This window comes from Lissotriton vulgaris, chromosome 5 (genome assembly GCF_964263255.1).
Source record: "Lissotriton vulgaris chromosome 5, aLisVul1.2, whole genome shotgun sequence".
Lineage (NCBI taxonomy): Eukaryota > Metazoa > Chordata > Amphibia > Caudata > Salamandridae > Lissotriton > Lissotriton vulgaris.
In genome coordinates this window covers 844652250-844671196 of record NC_141693.1, presented here as the reverse complement: position 1 = coordinate 844671196, position 18947 = coordinate 844652250, and the positions used below count along the sequence as shown (strand labels likewise).

Sequence of the window (18947 nt, the reverse complement as noted above, 5' to 3'; positions counted from 1 at the left end):
CAATACTAACTATTCTTGCTTCTATTATTCTCAGTGTATGTTCTCTTAAGTCTTTTCTATTGACAAGTATTCGTTCTGCATGATGTCTTTTAGAGTTTTTGCTCTGAGTCAGGTCTTGTGAGGATTTGGTTTTCTGCACTATTTAGTCTATATTTGTGTTCACAGTTGTGTTGCCCCCATTTTGCCTGTGTCTCCCTTGTGCCCCCGTTTTGACTGTGTCCCCATGTGACCCCTGTCCACTCACCCCTCTGTGTTTCCCACCGCTGCGTCCCCTGCAGCCCCGCCCCCTGTATTCCCATTCGCCACCCGCTCCCTCCTCCCAGCTGCTCCTCCCTCCCACATCCCCTCATATGGAGGCCGCACAGCGGCCGCTCCATTGGCGCGGAAGGCCGCGCCTGGACCGCAGCCAGCTCCAGGACCCCTAGCCCCGCACACTCCACGATGCCCGCCTCCGCTTCGACTCCAGCACCCTCCACGCACTCAACGCTGGACGATCACGCACCTGCTGCCTGGCCGCCCCGAAGCGCACCCAATGACCCTTTGCCTGCCGGAACTGCAGCTTCACCAGCATCCGGCACGCCAACTGGCCCAAAAAGGAACCCACCTTCTTCAGATGCATCCCGCTCCGCCCGCAAACACGCCGTCGAACTCTGGGACCTACTCGACCCCAACGCCCCAGTCGTCGCCTTCCTGACGGAGACCTGGCTGACCCCCTCCTCGGCACCTTACATCGCCATAGCCATCCCAGAAGGCTACAAGATCACCCGCAAGGACCGCACCAACGGAATAGGAGGAGGAATTGCCATCGTCCACAGAAACACTCTCAAAATATCGACAGACGCCGACGACACCCTCAGCACCACCGAACACCTGCACTTCCAGATCCACACCGACCCCAACAACACCCTCAGAGGCACCCTCATCTACAGACCCCCGGACCCCGACCGTAGGTCAGCGACTCAATCACCCACTTCATCAGCACACACGCCCTCGCCTCCACAGACTACATCCTCCTCGGGGACCTGATCTTCCACCTCGAGAACAACAACGCCAACTCCTCCACCCTGATCGGCAACCTCGGACTCCGAAAACTCGTCACAACACCCACGCACTCCGCTGGCCACACGCTTGACCCCATCTTCTCAGCAAGCACCCACGTCTTCTTCGACTGCACCATCGAACTCTACTGGACCGACCACTGCTGCATCCACTTCACCTTCCGGAAATCCACCACACACCACCGCACCCAGCGGACGCCTCGCCGCAGCTGGGGCAAGATCACCGAGGACAAGCTAACCACCGCCCTTGCCCAGAGCCCACCCACAGACCCGACCGACCCGACGCCGCAGCCCGCAGCCTCAGACAATGGATCAACGACTGCGCCAACACCCCGTCCCACTCAAGAAGCCTGCCAACACCCACACCAGCAAGAGAGTCAGCTGGTTCACCAAAGACCTCCAGGCCTCCAAGCTAACCTGCCGAAATCTAGAAAAAAACTGGACCCACATAAGAACACCGGAAAGCCACACAGGAACGCCACCCCCCGACACCACTAACTCATCAGATCCGCCAAAATGACCGCCTTCAGAGACCGCATAGCCAACAACGCACACAACAACAAAGAGCTCTTCAGCATCGTGAAGGAACTCTTTAATCCCAGCTCCAACACCGACATCCCACTGTCACAAGAACTGTGCGACTCGCTGGCCACCTTCTTCCATCCCAAGATCGCACACATCCACGACCGCTTCAACGTCACCACACGGCAACAGCAGACACCCCCACTCCCACGACTACTACCCGCACCAACCGCCTGCACGCCTGGACCAACATCCACGATGACGATGCCATCAAGATCATGAACCCTGTCCACTCCGGATCCCCGGAAGACCCCTGCCCACACCACATCTTCTACAAATCCAGCAGCACCATCGCACCCAGCCTCCGGAAAACCATCAACATCTCCTTTGAGACAATGACCTTCCCTGAGAGCTGGAAGCACGCAGAGATCAACGCCTTACAAAAAAAATCCAAGGCAGACCTCAAGAACTTCCGACCCATCTCCCAGCTCCCGTTTCCGGCAAAGGTCATCGAAAAGGCCGTCAACAAACAACTGACCAGCTTCCTCGACGAGAACAACACCCTGGACCCATCCCAGTCTGGGTTTGCAGCAACCACATCACGGAAACTGCCCTCATCGCCGCCACCGACGACATCAGGTTCTTGCTTGACAACGGAGAAACAACGGCCCTCATCCTCCTGGACCAGTCAGCCGCTTTCGACACAGTCTGCCACCCCACACTAAGTTATAAAAAAAAAAAAACAACAAGGGCACCCAATCGAGTCAGCACAGGACCTCGGGGAACATACGAGTAAAGACAACAACGGTCCTATGCAAGGAGGGATATAGTCAATAGGTAAATATAGACACAATGAAAACTATATTGTAAATTGACTTGCCCAGCCGGGCAGAGGTCTAATATTTAATTTAGAACCACAATATTAGGAGATGCCTTCAACAATTTCTTGGAGATGGGCACAAGCCTGTGCCCAGACGTTTACAAATTGTCATGGTTAGCGGAGTGGATAGAAGGTAGAGAAAGGTTTTTAGGCAAAAGATATTGTTTTCTGTGCATATAGCAATAACAGAATTCACATTTACACCATTACTTGAAATATAGTAACAGATACACAACAGAGTATATGGTGTAGAAGTTGTCGACGGCGTTTCGATCCCATTACATAGTTACAGGGATCATCATCAGGACTGAGTAAAGCCTAATCATTCCTAGCCATGATAGCCTAAAGGAAAGGGGGGAGAAAAATAAGGATGTTTGTCCAAGAGAGGACACATTTTAGTTATCGCTACACACTTACATTTGTAATTTAAACATAAGTGACATTCAGTGTTGCCTTAAGGGCCTATAACAAGGCTTTGTGCACGAGAAGTGAAGTAAAAGAATTTAAAAACTTTGCTTTAAAGCTAATGCATTCATTCAACGTCCGTGTTTTTTATTGTGCCTCACAGAGAATAATGACCTTCATACTGCTGTGTGCCTAGTTGGTGCCCAGGCCGTGTGCTAAACACCAGAGTTTTGGCGAGATCCTGCAGTAGTGATGGGTGTGTGTCCTAAGGCGTGCATAACATGTATGTGACGCACAGGGACTTCTACTTCGGCGAAGAAAGAGCGGCACGTACTCGGTACTAAAGAAGTAACTAGGTTATCGGTGAGAAGTGAGGGGTCGCGATCGCCTACCAAGCAATCTACAAGCTTACCGCATTGGGCGAGGCGCACACAGTGGGTGGCGGCCGGTGGCAGGGAGTAGGGGGCAGTTGTTATCTGCAAAGGGACCAGAGGGTCTATAAGTAATCAATTAGTTCTGAAAACAGGAATCATAAATTGGGTGCTGGCTAAATAACTCACCTGCGGAGGAACCGGATAGTCCCAATTTAAACGGGCAGCTTAAACGGTAGTTACGCTTCTGGCAGGGTTGGGTTTCAGGCAGGTAAGCCACGGAGATCAATCTCCTAAAATTACGAGAGGGAACATTAACAAGGTAATGGGAGTCCAGGTCGTTCGTGGTGAAGCGCGTAAGAAAAGAGCTTACCCCGTGGAGTGGTTGAGGCGCCAACAATGGGCTGATTCCTCACGAGCCTGAGGAAATCAAACAAGGGGGAATTTAGGCTTAGTAAGCAAAGGGGTACAAAATGCCTCAAGGGATTGGAGAGGGGGGTGGAGGGTAGCCATGCGCTTACCTTAACAGACGACTGCAAGTGCTTCCCGGGCCGGTGCACAGGCGAGCAAACAGGAAGTACATTTATACCTTGGTGATTGGAGGGAACGGTCACATGATGGGAGTGGCGATAGGGGATGCACACTGATTAGGAAGGGCAGTCACATGGTCAAAATAAAAATAAAAGAAGGACATGGGGCGGCCATGATGAGTGGGAAGAGCAGTCACATGGTCAAAATAAAAATAAAAGAAGGACATGGGGGCGGCCATGAAGAGTGAGTGAAGGGTTCCTAGGATTACAGTGAAAGTGAATAAAGTGAGAGTGTGATAGCATAACGTGACGCTAAAACCAGTGAAGGACAATTTAAACATGCACAGTTCAAAGTTCCACATATTCGACTTAGCAATTCATTATTCAGAGCCCAACTAGCACAATCTATGCAAGGTTAGTCCAATCCTCCTGCTGATTGAGTCCGGAATTCAAGCTATTAGTCCTTAAAATCCATTTTAGTTCTTCCTTGTTGAGAAGCTTAGACAAATCTCCCCCCTCTGGGTGGAAGAATGATTTGGCTGATCGCAGTCCATCTTAAATCATTCTCGGTGTGTCCTTTGTCAATAAAATGTTCAACGAGAGGGGCTTTTTCAGTTTTGCATCTGATCCTACTGCGATGTTGCGAAATTCTCAGTTTAATCTTTTGCTTGGTCTGTCCCACGTAGATCAAATTGCATGGGCACAAGATGGCATATACCAGGTTACAGCTGTTACAATTGGTAAAAGTCCGCAAAACATTTTTCACCTCACCAAAGGTAAATTCTTTAGATTCAATACACAAATCACAAACCACACAGTTGCCACATTTAGAGTGCCCCCTAAGAGGGGGAAGTTCCCATAAGTCTCTGAGGGTGTTCGCTGGTTTGGGCGAGGAGAGGGCAGCCCTTACCAGATGGTCTTTGAGATTTTTGCTTATCTTAAAAGCAAACATGGGAGGGTCAAAGTTTAAGTCCCCAGAATTAAGGATGTGCCAGTTTTTTTTGATACTCTTGCTAATCTTATTGGATACTGCAGAGAAAGTAGTGACACATACTAGTTGGTCCGATTGCTTTTTTTTTCTTTTGGTTCCAAGAGGGATTCACGCGGGCAGTACCACGCCCTTTTCATAGCGTTTTTGACTAGCCGATGTGGATAACCTCTGAATCTTAGTTTGTCTGCCAGTACGTTCGCTTCCCTAAAAGAACCCCATCAGTTCAGATTGGAGATTTAGGAAAATCAGACTCCGAGCCTTCTTTGCTCTCAACCCAGCCAAACCCACAACTGCCCTTACCCCGTTCCGTCCCCCGTCCACTTTCTCACCTACATCTGGTATGATACCTAAAGAGATCACCACCTTCGAGAAGGTTGTCCTAAAGGAAACCACTACTCTGGCCAAATCCCACATATTCATTCCTTATAACATATCCATTGATGAAAAGAATGCCATTTCCTCATTACGTGATAGGAATGAACTAATCATTAAGCCCGCTGATAAAGGGGGTGGGATTGTCTTACAAAATGTAAGTAACTACAAAACTGAATTGTCACGTCAGGTTTCCAACACAGACCACTACTGTAGGCTTAACACCAACCCCACGAGAGAACTACAAACCCTGATTAGAAAGGTAACGACTGAGGCTTTTGAAACCGGATTCCTCAGCAAACATGAACTAAATTTCTTAAATGTGGATCATCCCCGTATTCCGGTCATTTATACCCTCCCAAAGATTCATAAACGGTTGGAGGACCCCCCCGGCCGCCCTATAGTCTCTGGCTGTGGTTCTGTGTTGGAGCCCCGGGGACATTATGTGAACCATTTTTTGAAAGACTTTGTGCCTTGTACAGTATGCTATGTGCGTGACAGTATGTATATGATCAACTTAATCGAGAACCATCCATTCGACCCAACTACTGAAACTCTCTGTACTCTAGATGTTGAATCGTTGTACACCAACATTCCTCAAACAGAAGCCTTACTAACCATGGAAAGAATTCTCAATACCCGACCACGCCCACACACTGTACCTACCCTTTTCATCATTCAATTACTTGAAATTTGCCTAACTCAGAACTTCTTCATGTTTGATGGTGAATACTATCAGCAGGTGAAGGGAACTTCGATGGGCGCAATTTTTGCCCCGACCATGGCCATTCTTTACATGGACTGGCTTGAATGTGACATCATCTTACCAGCCACGAACCCATTCCACCATGGATTGGTACAATGGAAACGTTATATAGACGATGTCTTTATGATCTGGAAAGGCCCTGTTGAAGCCCTGCCATTATTCCAACATTGGCTTAACAATAATTGTAATGGTCTAACGTTCACTTTAACCCACAGTAAAACTAGCATTCCTTTCCTGGATCTCTGTATACAACACAGTGACGGCGTATTGTTTACATCCCTATTCCGTAAACCTGCGGAAAGGAACACTTTACTGAGTTACAGTAGCTGTCGCCCGCAAGCCCTGAAAGATAGCTTACCCTATTCCCAATTTTTACGTCTGAGACGCAATTGTTTTCTCAAGACGGACTATTTTAGGGAAGCGAACGTACTGGCAGACAAACTAAGATTCAGAGGTTATCCACATCGGCTAGTCAAAAACGCTATGAAAAGGGCTTGGTACTGCCCGCGTGAATCCCTCTTGGAACCAAAAGAAAAAAAGCAATCGGACCAACTAGTATGTGTCACTACTTTCTCTGCAGTATCCAATAAGATTAGCAAGAGTATCAAAAAAAACTGGCACATCCTTAATTCTGGGGACTTAAACTTTGACCCTCCCATGTTTGCTTTTAAGAGAAGCAAAAATCTCAAAGACCATCTGGTAAGGGCTGCCCTCCCCTCGCCCAAACCGGCGAACACCCTCAGAGACTTATGGGAACTTCCCCCTCTTAGGGGGCACTCTAAATGTGGCAACTGTGTGGTTTGTGATTTGTGTATTGAATCTAAAGAATTTACCTTTGGTGAGGTGAAAAATGTTTTGCGCACTTTTACCAATTGTAACCGCTGTAACCTGGTATATGCCATCTTGTGCCCATGCAATTTGATCTACGTGGGACAGACCAAGCAAAAGATTAAACTGAGAATTTCGCAACATCGCAGTAGGATCAGATGCAAAACTGAAAAAGCCCCTCTCGTTGAACATTTTATTGACAAAGGACACACCGAGAATGATTTAAGATGGACTGTGATCAGCCAAATCATTCTTCCACCCAGAGGGGGAGATTTGTCTAAGCTTCTCAATAAGGAAGAACTAAAATGGATTTTAAGGACTAATAGCTTGAATTCCGGACTCAATCAGCAGGAGGATTGGACTAACCTTGCATAGATTGTGCTAGTTGGGCTCTGAATAATGAATTGCTAAGTCGAATATGTGGAACTTTGAACTGTGCATGTTTAAATTGTCCTTCACTGGTTTTAGCGTCACGTTATGCTATCACACTCCCTTTATTCACTTTCACTGTAATCCTAGGAACCCTTCACTCACCCTTCATGGCCGCCCCCATGTCCTTCTTGTATTTTTATTTTGACCATGTGACAGCCCTTCCCAATCAGTGTGCATCCCCTATCGCCACTCCCATCATGTGACTGTTCCCTCCAAACACCAAGGTATAAATTTACTTCCTGTTTGCTCGCCTGTGCACCGGCCCGGGAAGCACTTGCAGTCGTCTGTTAAGGTAAGCGCATGGCTACCCTCCACCCCCCTCTCCAATCCCTTGAGGCATTTTGTACCCCTTTGCTTACTAAGCCTAAATTCCCCCTTGTTTGATTCCCTCAGGCTCGTGAGGAATCAGCCTATTGTTGGCGCCTCAACCACTCCACGGGGTAAGCTCTTTTCTTACGCGCTTCACCACGAACGACCTGGACTCCCATTACCTTTTTAATGTTCCCTCTCGTAATTTTAGGAGATTGATCTCCGTGGCTTACCTGCCTGAAACCCAACCCTGCCAGAAACGTAATTACCATTTAAGCTGCCCGTTTAAATTGGGACTATCCGGTTCCTCCGCGGGTGAGTTATTTAGCCAGCGCCCAATTTTTGATTCCTGTTTTCAGAACTAATTGATTACTTATAGACCCTCTGGTCCCTTTGCAGATAACGACTGCCCCCTACTCCCTGCCACCGGCCGGCACCCACTGTGTGCGCCTCGCCCAATGCGGTAAGCTTGTAGATTGCTTGGTAGGCGATCGCGACCCCTCACTTCTCACCGATAACCTAGTTACTTCTTTAGTACCGAGTACGTGCCGCTCTTTCTTCGCCGAAGTAGAAGTCCCTGTTCGTCACATGCATGTTATGCACGCCTTAGGACACGCACCCATCACTACTGCAGTATCTCGCCAAAACTCTGGTGTTTAGCACACGGCCTGGGCACCAACTAGGCACACGGCAGTATGAAGGTCATTATTCTCTGTCAGGCACAATAAAAAACACGGACGTTGAATGAATGCATTAGCTTTAAAGCAAAGTTTTTAAATTCTTTTACTTCACTTCTCGTGCACAAAGCCTTGTTATAGGCCCTTAAGGCAACACTGAATGTCACTTATGTTTAAATTACAAATGTAAGTGTGTAGCGATAACTAAAATGTGTCCTCTCTTGGACAAACTTCCTTATTTTTCTCCCCCCTTTCCTTTAGGCTATCATGGCTAGGAATGATTAGGCTTTACTCAGTCCTGATCATGATCCCTGTAACTATGTAATGGGATCGAAACGCCGTCGACAACTTCTACACCATATACTCTGTTGTGTATCTGTTACTATATTTCAAGTAATGGTGTAAATGTGAATTCTGTTATTGCTATATGCACAGAAAACAATAGCTTTTGCCTAAAAACCTTTCTCTACCTTCTATCCACTCTGCTAACCATGACAATTTGTAAACGTCTGGGCACAGGCTTGTGCCCATCTCCAAGAAATTGTTGAAGGTATCTACTAATATTGTGGTTCTAAATTAAATATTAGACCTCTGCCCGGCTGGGCAAGTCAATTTACAATATAGTTTCCATTGTGTCTATATTTACCTATTGACTATATCCCTCCTTGCATAGGACCGCACATTAAGAGGACGACACCGGAATCCAAAAGAAGGCCCAGGACTGGACCACCTCCTTCCTCTCCAGGAGAACCCAGAGCGTCTGCCACCCCCCCCTTCATCTCCGAAGTCACTGAGATCATCTGCGGCATACAGCAAGGCTCAGCCCAACGCTGTTCAACGTCTACATGGCACCACTCGCCCACGTCGCCCGACGGCACGACCTAAACATCATCTCCTATGCCGACTACACCCAGCTGTTCCTCTCGCTCACCAAGGACCCCCACACCGCCAAAACCAACCTCCACGAAGGAATGAAGGCCGTCGCTTACTGGATGAGGAACAGCCGACTGAAGCTGAACTCAGACAATGCGGAGGTCCTCATCCTCGGTTCCACCCTCTCGGCCTGGGACGACTCTTGGTGGCCGACGACACAAGGAGCACCCCCTACACCCACCGGCCACGCACAAAACCTAGGGGTCTTCCTAGGCTCCACACTCTCCATGACGACGCAGGTTAACGCCGTCTCCTACTCCTGCTTCAAAACCCTCCGCATGCTTCGCAGGATTTTCAAGTGGATCCCCACCGAAACTATGACAGTCACCCAGGCACTCATCAGCAGTAGACTGGCCTACGGCAACGCACTCTGCGCAGGAGCCCCGGCCAAACTCCTGAAACGGCTCCAACGCATCCAGAACTCCCCCGCCTGCCTGATCCTCGACATCCCCCGCCGCAGCCACATCACACCCCACCTGAGAGACCTGCACTGGCTCCCCATCAACAAAAGGATAACCTTCAAGCTCCTCACCCACCCATACAAGGCACTGCACGACACCGGACCTGCGTACCTCAACAGCCGACTCAGCCTCTACAACCCCCACCCCCAATTGCTTTATTTTGTTTGATGTGTTGGATGTGGAAGTTGGATGTGTCACCTTTTTATTTTGGATCAGATCATTAGTGTGTCCATAGGAATCCATGTATAGCTATTCAGATTATCAGAGTAGGGCGATGAGTTCTTTTTGTCTACAAGCATTCTTGGTAGTCCTGTATCAGCACAGTCTTGGCATAAAGTTAATTCACATATCCTCTTTGTTGGGGCCGATGGTCATGCCCGATCTTCTTAGTTTAGCTGTGGGGTCACATTGAGATCTATTTTGCTTGAGCTTATTCTGATTTTGCTGCTTCTTCTGCTAATGCTTATACTGCTGATTGCTGAGTTTTGTTCTCCTGTGGAACTAAATTTGATTAGTTTTTATTCGCGCTTATTTACAGCTTTGTTATTGTGTGGAATTGCCTGGCAGTACAAATGCAAATCTCTGAAACTCTGCACTATTTGATGGTAGCACATACATTGGAGTGATGAGTTTGGCAGAGTGACTGATTTCCCTTAACCGTTGTAGCATTTTATGTGTGCATGAGCTACCCTCTGCACAAAGCTTGACATCACTTTTTAACGTATGTATTTATTTTTTACAATTCAACATCATTGGCTGCATAGTTGCTGCGCAATGTATATGATTGTTGGCGTTTGTGCCCTTGTGGCGCAACTTTAAAAGGTAAAAATGTGTCTAAAATAGATATCTAGGGGGGCGTGGATAAGATGGCGGCGTGAGCAGACGTACTGCTCCGGAGCCTACGGCCTACATCAGCATCGGCTTTCGGGCCGTAATCGCTACAGTCAGTCCATATCCCAGTGCGGAATCTGACTGGGGTCCGGCAGGTGCAGCTGAGAGCCGGTGAGCGGCTCCTGGAGGGCGATTTTAGCCTCAAGAGGTGGGCTGAGCATTGCGGCGGCAGGCGGAGACTGGTGTGGCCTGAGACCACGGCGGGTGGCAGTGAGCCCTGCCGCGCCGCGCTGCTCTACGCATTCCTGGGCTGGTGAGCCCGTGTCCTGCGGACGGAGCGGCAGAAGGGATTGTGGCCATCCCGGCGGGGGCGAGCTGGTGCCCCCTTCCAAGCGACCAGAGACTGGGGACCCTCGCCGGGGTCGAGCCCGGCCGCCATTTTGTGCGGAGCCCGGAGTGATTGGGCCTGAGACTGAGGGGCCATGCGGGGCAACTTGCTGCTGCTAGTAAGCTATGAGGTGCTGAATGGTGCAGAAAATCTTGGTTTCCCCTGTGGAGGTACGTCCAGCGGTTATTTGAAGCTCTTCTGGTGCCGTGGCGCTGCGGTGATGCTGTGGACGTGAGGTGGGGCCGCCATCTTGGGACAGACACACCGAGGCCTGACAGAAGCGGAGGCAAGCGCAGGCCCTGGTGGAGTTGCCGCTGAGCGCGGGATCCAGTCTTGCTGCGCCTGGGAAGTGGCCGGACACCACCGCAGGAATAGGCTACCCTTCTGGAATCAGGGCGTGAGCGAGGCCCGGAGCGCCGATTTGCGGAGGCCTACCGCGTGGACTGCTTAGCGGGGTCCAAAGATAGCAGAGGAGGCCGACCGCAGGAGCCCGCGGCGGATACCGGTGAGTGAAGCGGAGTTTGGCTGGAGGTTTTGGGCAGCGGCAGGGATTGGGGAGCCGCCGCTTGCTGGACTGAGCACCACAGAGGAGAGCGGAGTTGCTGCAGGGGACCCCGTTAGCTTTGGGCTGGATGGCTGTGCCGTGTTGGTGGAGGACCAGCCCGTGAACCTCTCCTGGGGGGTGTGCGGCGGTTGCCAGCGACAGTGGTGGCTGAGACAGCTTGGATGCGGCGGGCTCCGGCGCGTATCCTGGAGACATTGCCGGTGAGTGGAGGGCAGCGTAACTGAGGGACCAATGTGACATAGGCTGCCCAGTGGGGTATTGGAGAGTGAGAGGCATGGAACACTTCGTTGTGGCTGGGCCGGGCGTGCCAGACCTGGCAGAGCTGCAGCGACTAGAGGCCCGGGTAGAAGCAGCCCCCTCCCCACGTCTTCTAGAGCGACCCAGGATTTTACCTTCCCTTTGGGCCTGGGGTTAGTTCCTCGAGGTCATCTGCTGAAAAGTAGCTGATAGCTGAGACGAGTGGGGACCCTCTGTGCATTGCTTGCGTGTCTCCGGGAAGGGCTATGTCCTCTTCCGGAAACCGGAAAGACAAGACCATCAAAGACTTATTTGTCAAAGCGCAGACGGATACCATGACCTCTACCACAGTGGCCAAGCAAGGAAGATGGAGCTGAACCCATCGCCAAGGCGTTACTTGAGTCCATGTTCGCCGCTCTCCGGGAAGACATCCATACCCTAAAGCAAGAGTTCACTTCGGGGATTCGTGAGGTCTGCCGGGAAATGGATGGCATTGGTGAGAGGGTCGCTGATCTGAAGGGTAAGAGCGATGGAAGGGACACGGAAATAGCGGCCTTGCAGCAGGAGATACTCCGAATCCATGGTCAACAATTAGATCTTCAAACCCATGTCGAGGACCGGGAAAACAGGTCCCGACGCCACAACATACGCATTAGAGGAGTGCAGACGGGCGAGGACTCGAAGGATCTGTTTTCCTACTCCAGGGAGCTTTTTAATCACATTCTGACCCGACCGTTGGAGACAGAACTGCAAGTGGACCGAGCGCACAGGGTGGGTCTTCCGAGGGCGCCGACGGATCCACCGCCGGACATATTAGTCTGTCATATTAGACTATCGCACCAAGGAGGCTATCCTCCAAAAAGCACGACAAATGCAACTTCTACAGTTTCGAGGACAATCTCCAGTCCTCTATCAGGACTTATCTGCCCTGACCTTACAGAAGAGGAGGTCCTTCAAGCCTATCACTGCACACCTACAGCAGCACAATATCACCTATAGCTGGGGCCATCCGTTCAGACTGGTATTTCGCATGGACAAGAAGCTGTACCAGCTACGTTCGTTGACGGAGGCCAGCAGACTGCTACATGTGAATCTGTTGGAATCGGGGGGTGAGGAGGAAGATTCCAAAGAAGAGGTCTAAGATTCCAGGCCCCGATGGTGTTTACAGGGCCGCAGGAGGCGTCTCCGGAAACCCCGTGCTGCGGAAGTCATGGAGGGGAGAAGGTCGGCTCTGGAGGCGGTTTCTGCGGATTCCCCCAACACCCCGCCTGGCTGACTATTGACTCTGCAGCAGGCCGATTGTTTGATTTCTTAAGGCTAGGCCTTTGGCGGGAGAGAGGGGGCTTTCCTGTTGGTAACTTACCCAGATATCTTTTCACTGATCAACCATGGTTGACGGACTGTATGTTTCTGTTCAATTTTGTTTCCTTAAAATGTTTGGCAGTTTGGGAATTGATGGGGGGGGGTAGAGGGAGGGTGTCCAGTGCTCCAAGTCCAAACTTTTCCTAGCATTAGTGTAGTCCCGCATGCCCGAGTCGCCCCACCCTCCTTAGCGGCCCACCACGCTGGCGATGCCGCTTATGGTCCCTTGAGTGTAAGCTTTGCCCTGTTGGCTATTAGTCATGCCTGCTGCTACCCTTAGGATACTAACCCTCAATGTGAGGGTCTTAATAATCCGGTGAAGCGCTGGGCGATACTGTCGTGCTTGGAGAATGCACAAGCAGACATATGCTTGCTCCAGGAGACTCATTTGCTGGCACGCGACTGTCACAGGCTCCGGTCTCGTAGATTTCCCACTCAGTTCTTCTCCTCAGGTTCTACTAAGACAGCTGGAGAGGCAATATTGGTAGCGCAGCGATTCAAGGGGGAGGTACTACACAAAGGTGCTGAGCTTAGGGGGAGGCTGTTGACCTATCGCTTTGCCCTGGGCAGACTGACCTTCACTGTTGGCTCCATATACGCCCCGAATGAAGGCCAGGAGAAGTTCCTACACGCCGCACTTACAGAGGCTACAGCCACGTCAGACCGTAATATCTTGGGGGGCGACCTAAACCTAGTGTTTGACAACCTTTTAGCTAGATCCAGTCAGCGCACACACCAGGTAGGGGCCATCTCTGCAGAAGGAATGGAGAGACTGCGCGACTTGGACCTACATGACCTTTTCCGTAGTTTTCACCCCTCAGAAATGGAGTACTCTTATTACTCGAATGCACATAAGACTTACGCAAGGCTAGATCATTTACTGGGTTCTGATCCGATGCTCGCGACCGCTGTTGAAATGGGGGTTGCTTCCCTTTCTGATCACGCCCCTGTTCTCGTTACTTTCACTCTTCCGTCAGCCTCGCGCCCCTTCAGGGTGTGGCGCCTCCAGGATTCTCCTTTGCATAGGGCCAACATTGTTAAACACATACAGGTTACCATAGCTGACTACCTCTCCCATAATGCGAACTCGGATACTTCCCTGGCAACGCAATGGGCTGGTCTGAAGGCCGCAGTTCGAGGGGAATTCATTGCGCTTTCGACTGCTGACAATAGGGAGCCCCAGCGTAAACGCGATGAGCTCACTCAACGCGTCCGTGAAGTAGAACAGATGCACCAGAGGACGGGGGCCCGAGGGTGTGGGGACAACTTAAGACTACGCGCCACCAATTGACGGCGCTTGACCAGGACAGAGCAGGGTATGCTTCTCTAAGACTCAGGCACGCTTATTATACCGGGGGGGGGATAGGTGTGGGCGACTGTTGGCTAACAGGTTGAGGGAGGCTCGTCCACAACAGGGTCAGAGAGATCGTTCGGTCGGATGGGACCAGCACATCGGAAGATGCGGGAATAGCGGAAACGTTTCACGACTTTAATGCTTCCCTCTACACGGACGACCTGTCTGATAGGTCAGAGGGGACTGCTTTTTGACTCTGTTTCCCTGTCCTCTCTGACGGCGGCTCAGGCCGAGCACCTTGACATGAATATCCAAACAGAGGAGGTCATAGCCGCTATATTCTGCCTTAAGTTAGCGAAAGCCCCAGGGCCGGACGGTTTCCCCGCTATTTTCTATAAGAAGTTTTGTGCGGTGCTTGCCCCGCTTCGTACCCAACTGTTTAATTCCTTTGCTGAACTGGGAGCGATACCACCTGACCTCTTAGGAGCCTCTTTAGTAGTGATACCTAAACCTGGGAAGGATAAGACTAAATGCGGGGCATATTGCCCGATATCCCTCCTCAATGTCGACCTTAAACTGTATACAGGGATTTTGGTCGCCCGCCTCTCCCCTCTCATGCCCGGTCTCATTGAACCTGACCAGGCGGGTTTTATACCTGAACGCCAGACGTCAGATAACACCAAGCGGATTATTCATCTTATAGAGAAGGCTGGTCGGGTGCCCGGGGAATATATGATGTTGGCTATAGACGCCGAAAAGGCGTTGGACCGCGATCATTGGCCCTATTTAGAGCGAGTGCTGGAGAGGGTGGGGATGCGAGAGAAGTTCCGTACTTTTATTTTTAATTGCTACAGATTCCCGACAGCTACGGTCCAAGTGAATGGATACACCTCTTCTAGTTTTAGCATCGGAAGGGGCACGAGGCAGGGGTGTCTACTGTCGCCCCTCCTCTTTGCCCTGCATATGGAGACTTTGGCTCAGAAGATGCGACAGAACTCGGCTATTGAAGGGATAAAGTTAAGTGCCTACGTCCACAAAATTAGTTAATACGCAGACGACGTGCTGATCTCCCTTGCTAGCCCGAGGACAGCCCTGCCGGCCTGTTTGGCGGACTTAGACGCCTTTGCCAGGGTGGCCGGATTCAAAGTGAATGCGGACAAGTCAATGGCCTTGGACCTCTCGCTGTCCCCTTCCACCCGGGAACATCTGCAGAGTTCGTTTCCCATGCAGTGGGCGGCGGACACTATTCCGTACTTGGGAATACAGCTGGCTCCTTCCCTTTATGCTATGGCTATTACCAACTATGCTATCCTTCGCGGGAAAATCCGACGCAAGATCGGGCGGTGGAAGGACTACCCTCTTTCCTGGTTAGGGAGAATTGTGGCGGTTAAAATGACAATTTTGCTTCAGATCCTCTATCTTTTCCGTGCTCTCCCTCTCCGACCGCCTGGCGGATGGATCCGACAGACGCAATCTGACCTGGCTCAGTTTATCTGGAATGGTAGGAAGCCGAGAATGCGAAGCACGCTAGCGATGCTTTCTCCGGAGATGGGTGGACTGGGAGTTCCCGATCTTAAGTTGTACTATCAGGCGGCACAATTACAATATGTGGTCGAGTGGAGCAGATGGGAATTGGAGAAGCACTGGCTGTTCCAGGATCAGGCGGTCGCGGCGAGGATGCTACAGGAAATCTCCTTTATGCACAAGTCTTATAGACCCCCTAACTTGTATGCCTCTCACATAACGAGAGTTCCCCTTGAGGTGTGGGACGCCACTAATATCAAACCCGAACTTACAACTTTCCCGTCTCCCCTCACTCCATTGATTGACAATCCTGACTTCACTCCGGGCGTAGTAGATGTGGCCTTCACACACTGGAAATCGTCTGGTTGCCGGTTCTTGTATCACATATATGGACCTGAGGGTGTTTTGCCCTTTCCCCAGTTTAGACAGGAGTATGGGTTCCTGGAGACTGAGCAATTAAGATACCTACAGGTGCGGCATTGGGCACTGCAACCGCAGGTTCGCGAACGTGCAGACACTTCTCCGCTTATGAAAGATGGCTCATCACTCGCACGTCAGACTCCAAACTCACCTCCGACCTCTACAAGATGTTACAGGTCACTCATACATACACACACAATCCCGGCAGGGAGCGCTAGAAGAGAGAGCTAGGTAGGACACTCACTCGGAAGGAATGGGAAGGGATATATCACAGGGCCCGAAGCTCTGTGTACCACATGGGGCTCACGGAGACATTCATAAAGGTGGTGACGTATTGGTATTATACCCCGGAGAGAATGCATGAGATGGACCGTGACTGAGACGACACGTGCCGGCGTGGCTGTAGCCAGGTAGGCATCTTGGTGCATTTATTGTGGGAATGTGTGCATGTTCAACCTTACTGGGCTCAAGTGCTGGATGAGGTAGACAAGCATTTTGGGACAGACATCCTGCGCTTCCCGGTTTATGTACTACTCGGTCTCCCTAACCCCCTGACCTACCCATTGAAGTCCCGTAGGGGCAGGCAGACGGCCATCGCATTAGGTTCTGCGGTGCAAAACATACTAGCGCATTGGCACACTCCCGTCGTGCCCTCCTTTGTGGGTTGGCTTCACCGCTTGTGGCAGGTGCTAGGGATGGAGAAGTTGTCGCTTACTATGGCGGGAGAGGGATCTAAATTTGATGATTTATGGCAACCATTTCGCTCTCTCTTAGCTTCTGAATTCCGAGAAATCACATGTCCCAGGTACCTGAGATTGTTGCGCCTCATGGAGCCACAGAAGTCGGATTGTAGGGTGGTCGCTGGGGGCTTGGCGTGATTTGGGAGGAGAGAAAGGGGATAGGTGGGAGACACTGGGCACTGGACGTGGGGGGGGGTTAGTTCGGGGAGGAGGGGGTTGTTTCTTTTGCCTGTTTCTCTTTTTTTCTTCTTCCTATGTTGGTATTCTATGTCTGTGATTGAGAGGCTGGGCTTCAGCCCTCCTGTGTGCTGGCCGGTTGTTATACCTAGATTTTGATCAATGATAACTGATTGTGCATGGAAGCCTTTATGTGTTTAAACTCAATAAAACCACTTAAACTATAAAATAGATATCTAGCGTTGAATAGCCTTTGATATCAGATGTTAAGAGCCTGCCAGGCAACTATCTCCCTCCTTTCCCTTCCAATATCTGTACATTTTAATGTGTAAGGCAGTGACTCAGAGGACAGTCCTCAAATCCTCATTGATCCAATCCCCTAGGGATTAATTATGAAACTATTGAACTAGCCTTGCTGTATATTTACTCACCTGAAGCAATGGCCATTCAGAGTGCTGTTGGGTGCATAGTATTCATATGAGACACACCTACCTAATTTTCCGAAAATGACCAGTTGAGACTACCCGTCCTGTTGAGTGTAAAAAATAAATGTATGATGTTATGCTGATAGGCATTCCCATCAACAATTTTTCATGTGTGAAGGAAAAGGGAACCCAGTATAGCTTTCTTAATGACTCACCTTTTTTACTTGTTAATTCATCATATTGTTGTGTTTTTTAATAGGAGATCATCTTATGGAGGAAAGCTCCTGAGAAATTAAAAAAAAGAACAAACTTCCACCAGCGGTTTGAATCACCAGAACCACAGGCTACTGCTGAGCAGCCTGAAATTTAAGGCTATCGAAACGGTGTAAGCAGACTAAAGATTGCAGCACTTTGTAAGAAGAGAAAAGACCAAATCTCCATTATAATTGTCTTCCTGGAACTTACTCTGCTGCATATATTTTACCATACTGCAAGTCTGTGTATGTATACATATAAATACGAAGAGATTGCTCAAAACACTGGAATTTTATTACGCTGCCACTTTTATAATGCATATTTGCTTTTACTTCCTAACTACATGTACTTGAAATGCTTACATATATACATAGTATGTAATGATCCAGTGCTGTTTCCTTGCACGAAAGCTAATGTATGTCTCTCTGCTTTTGAGAAGTTTTCTTCCAGGATATTTGTACATTACAGCATGTTTATTTATGTTCACACCCATATATAATTACACATTTTGAAAGGAAGAATGAATAAATTACTGTTTGTGTGTCTATGTGTATGTGTTACCTTAGAATTTCTAGCTTCAATGCTGCCCTTGTGAGGCAGAAGTCACGTTCCCGAACTGAGACTTCATTAAAACATTTAAAAAATAGAAAGTGATAAAAGGTGGCCTTGCACTGTATAAATGCCTCAAACGTAACTTTTAATTCTTGACACTATATTTTTTCTATGACCTTTAGTTTACCAGTCGACCGCAGCAGCAACGCAGATCTTCTAAATAAGTCTTATCTTTTTGACATGTTGATAACAAATAAATATCTAATTGTATGATTTTCCTTTCTAAAATGTATTTCTAATAAAAAAATGTTGTAAAGTAATATGATGGCTTATCTCCGTATTGTAACTGCTTCAAGTTTATAATCCTATTATTTTAAGCATGCAGTTTCCCAAGTGGGACTCTAAGTTGCCACGTTCCTAAGTCAATTGCTCTTCCCAATTGCTTATGGTTTTATGTTATGATGAGCTGTATATAATCCGTATGACTGTTTCAAATGAAAAAAAAAGGTTGTATAATCTTGTTGCAGTCTGGCATGGTGTTGCTATGACTTTGTGCAATTGTAAAACCTCATGTATCCTTTAACTTTTTTTATTTAATAATTCTTTTTATTAACCATCCGAAAAGTCGACAATACAAGGCAT

At 49.3% G+C, this 18947-nt stretch overlaps 1 protein-coding gene across 2 annotated transcripts in view; it reads left to right on the top strand.

Annotated features, from left to right (window-relative positions):
• The window catches only part of VPS26A (VPS26 retromer complex component A), a 352216-nt gene extending 333591 nt beyond the window's left edge, over window positions 1–18625 (top strand). For both annotated transcript variants that reach the window (XM_086922395.1, XM_086922394.1), the window contains one exon: window positions 17758–18625. In XM_086922395.1, the coding sequence (XP_086778521.1) occupies window positions 17758–17786 (29 nt within the window). In that variant the 3' untranslated portion in view covers window positions 17787–18625. The remainder of the gene's footprint in view (window positions 1–17757) is intronic.
• Window positions 18626–18947: the final 322 nt, after the last annotated feature.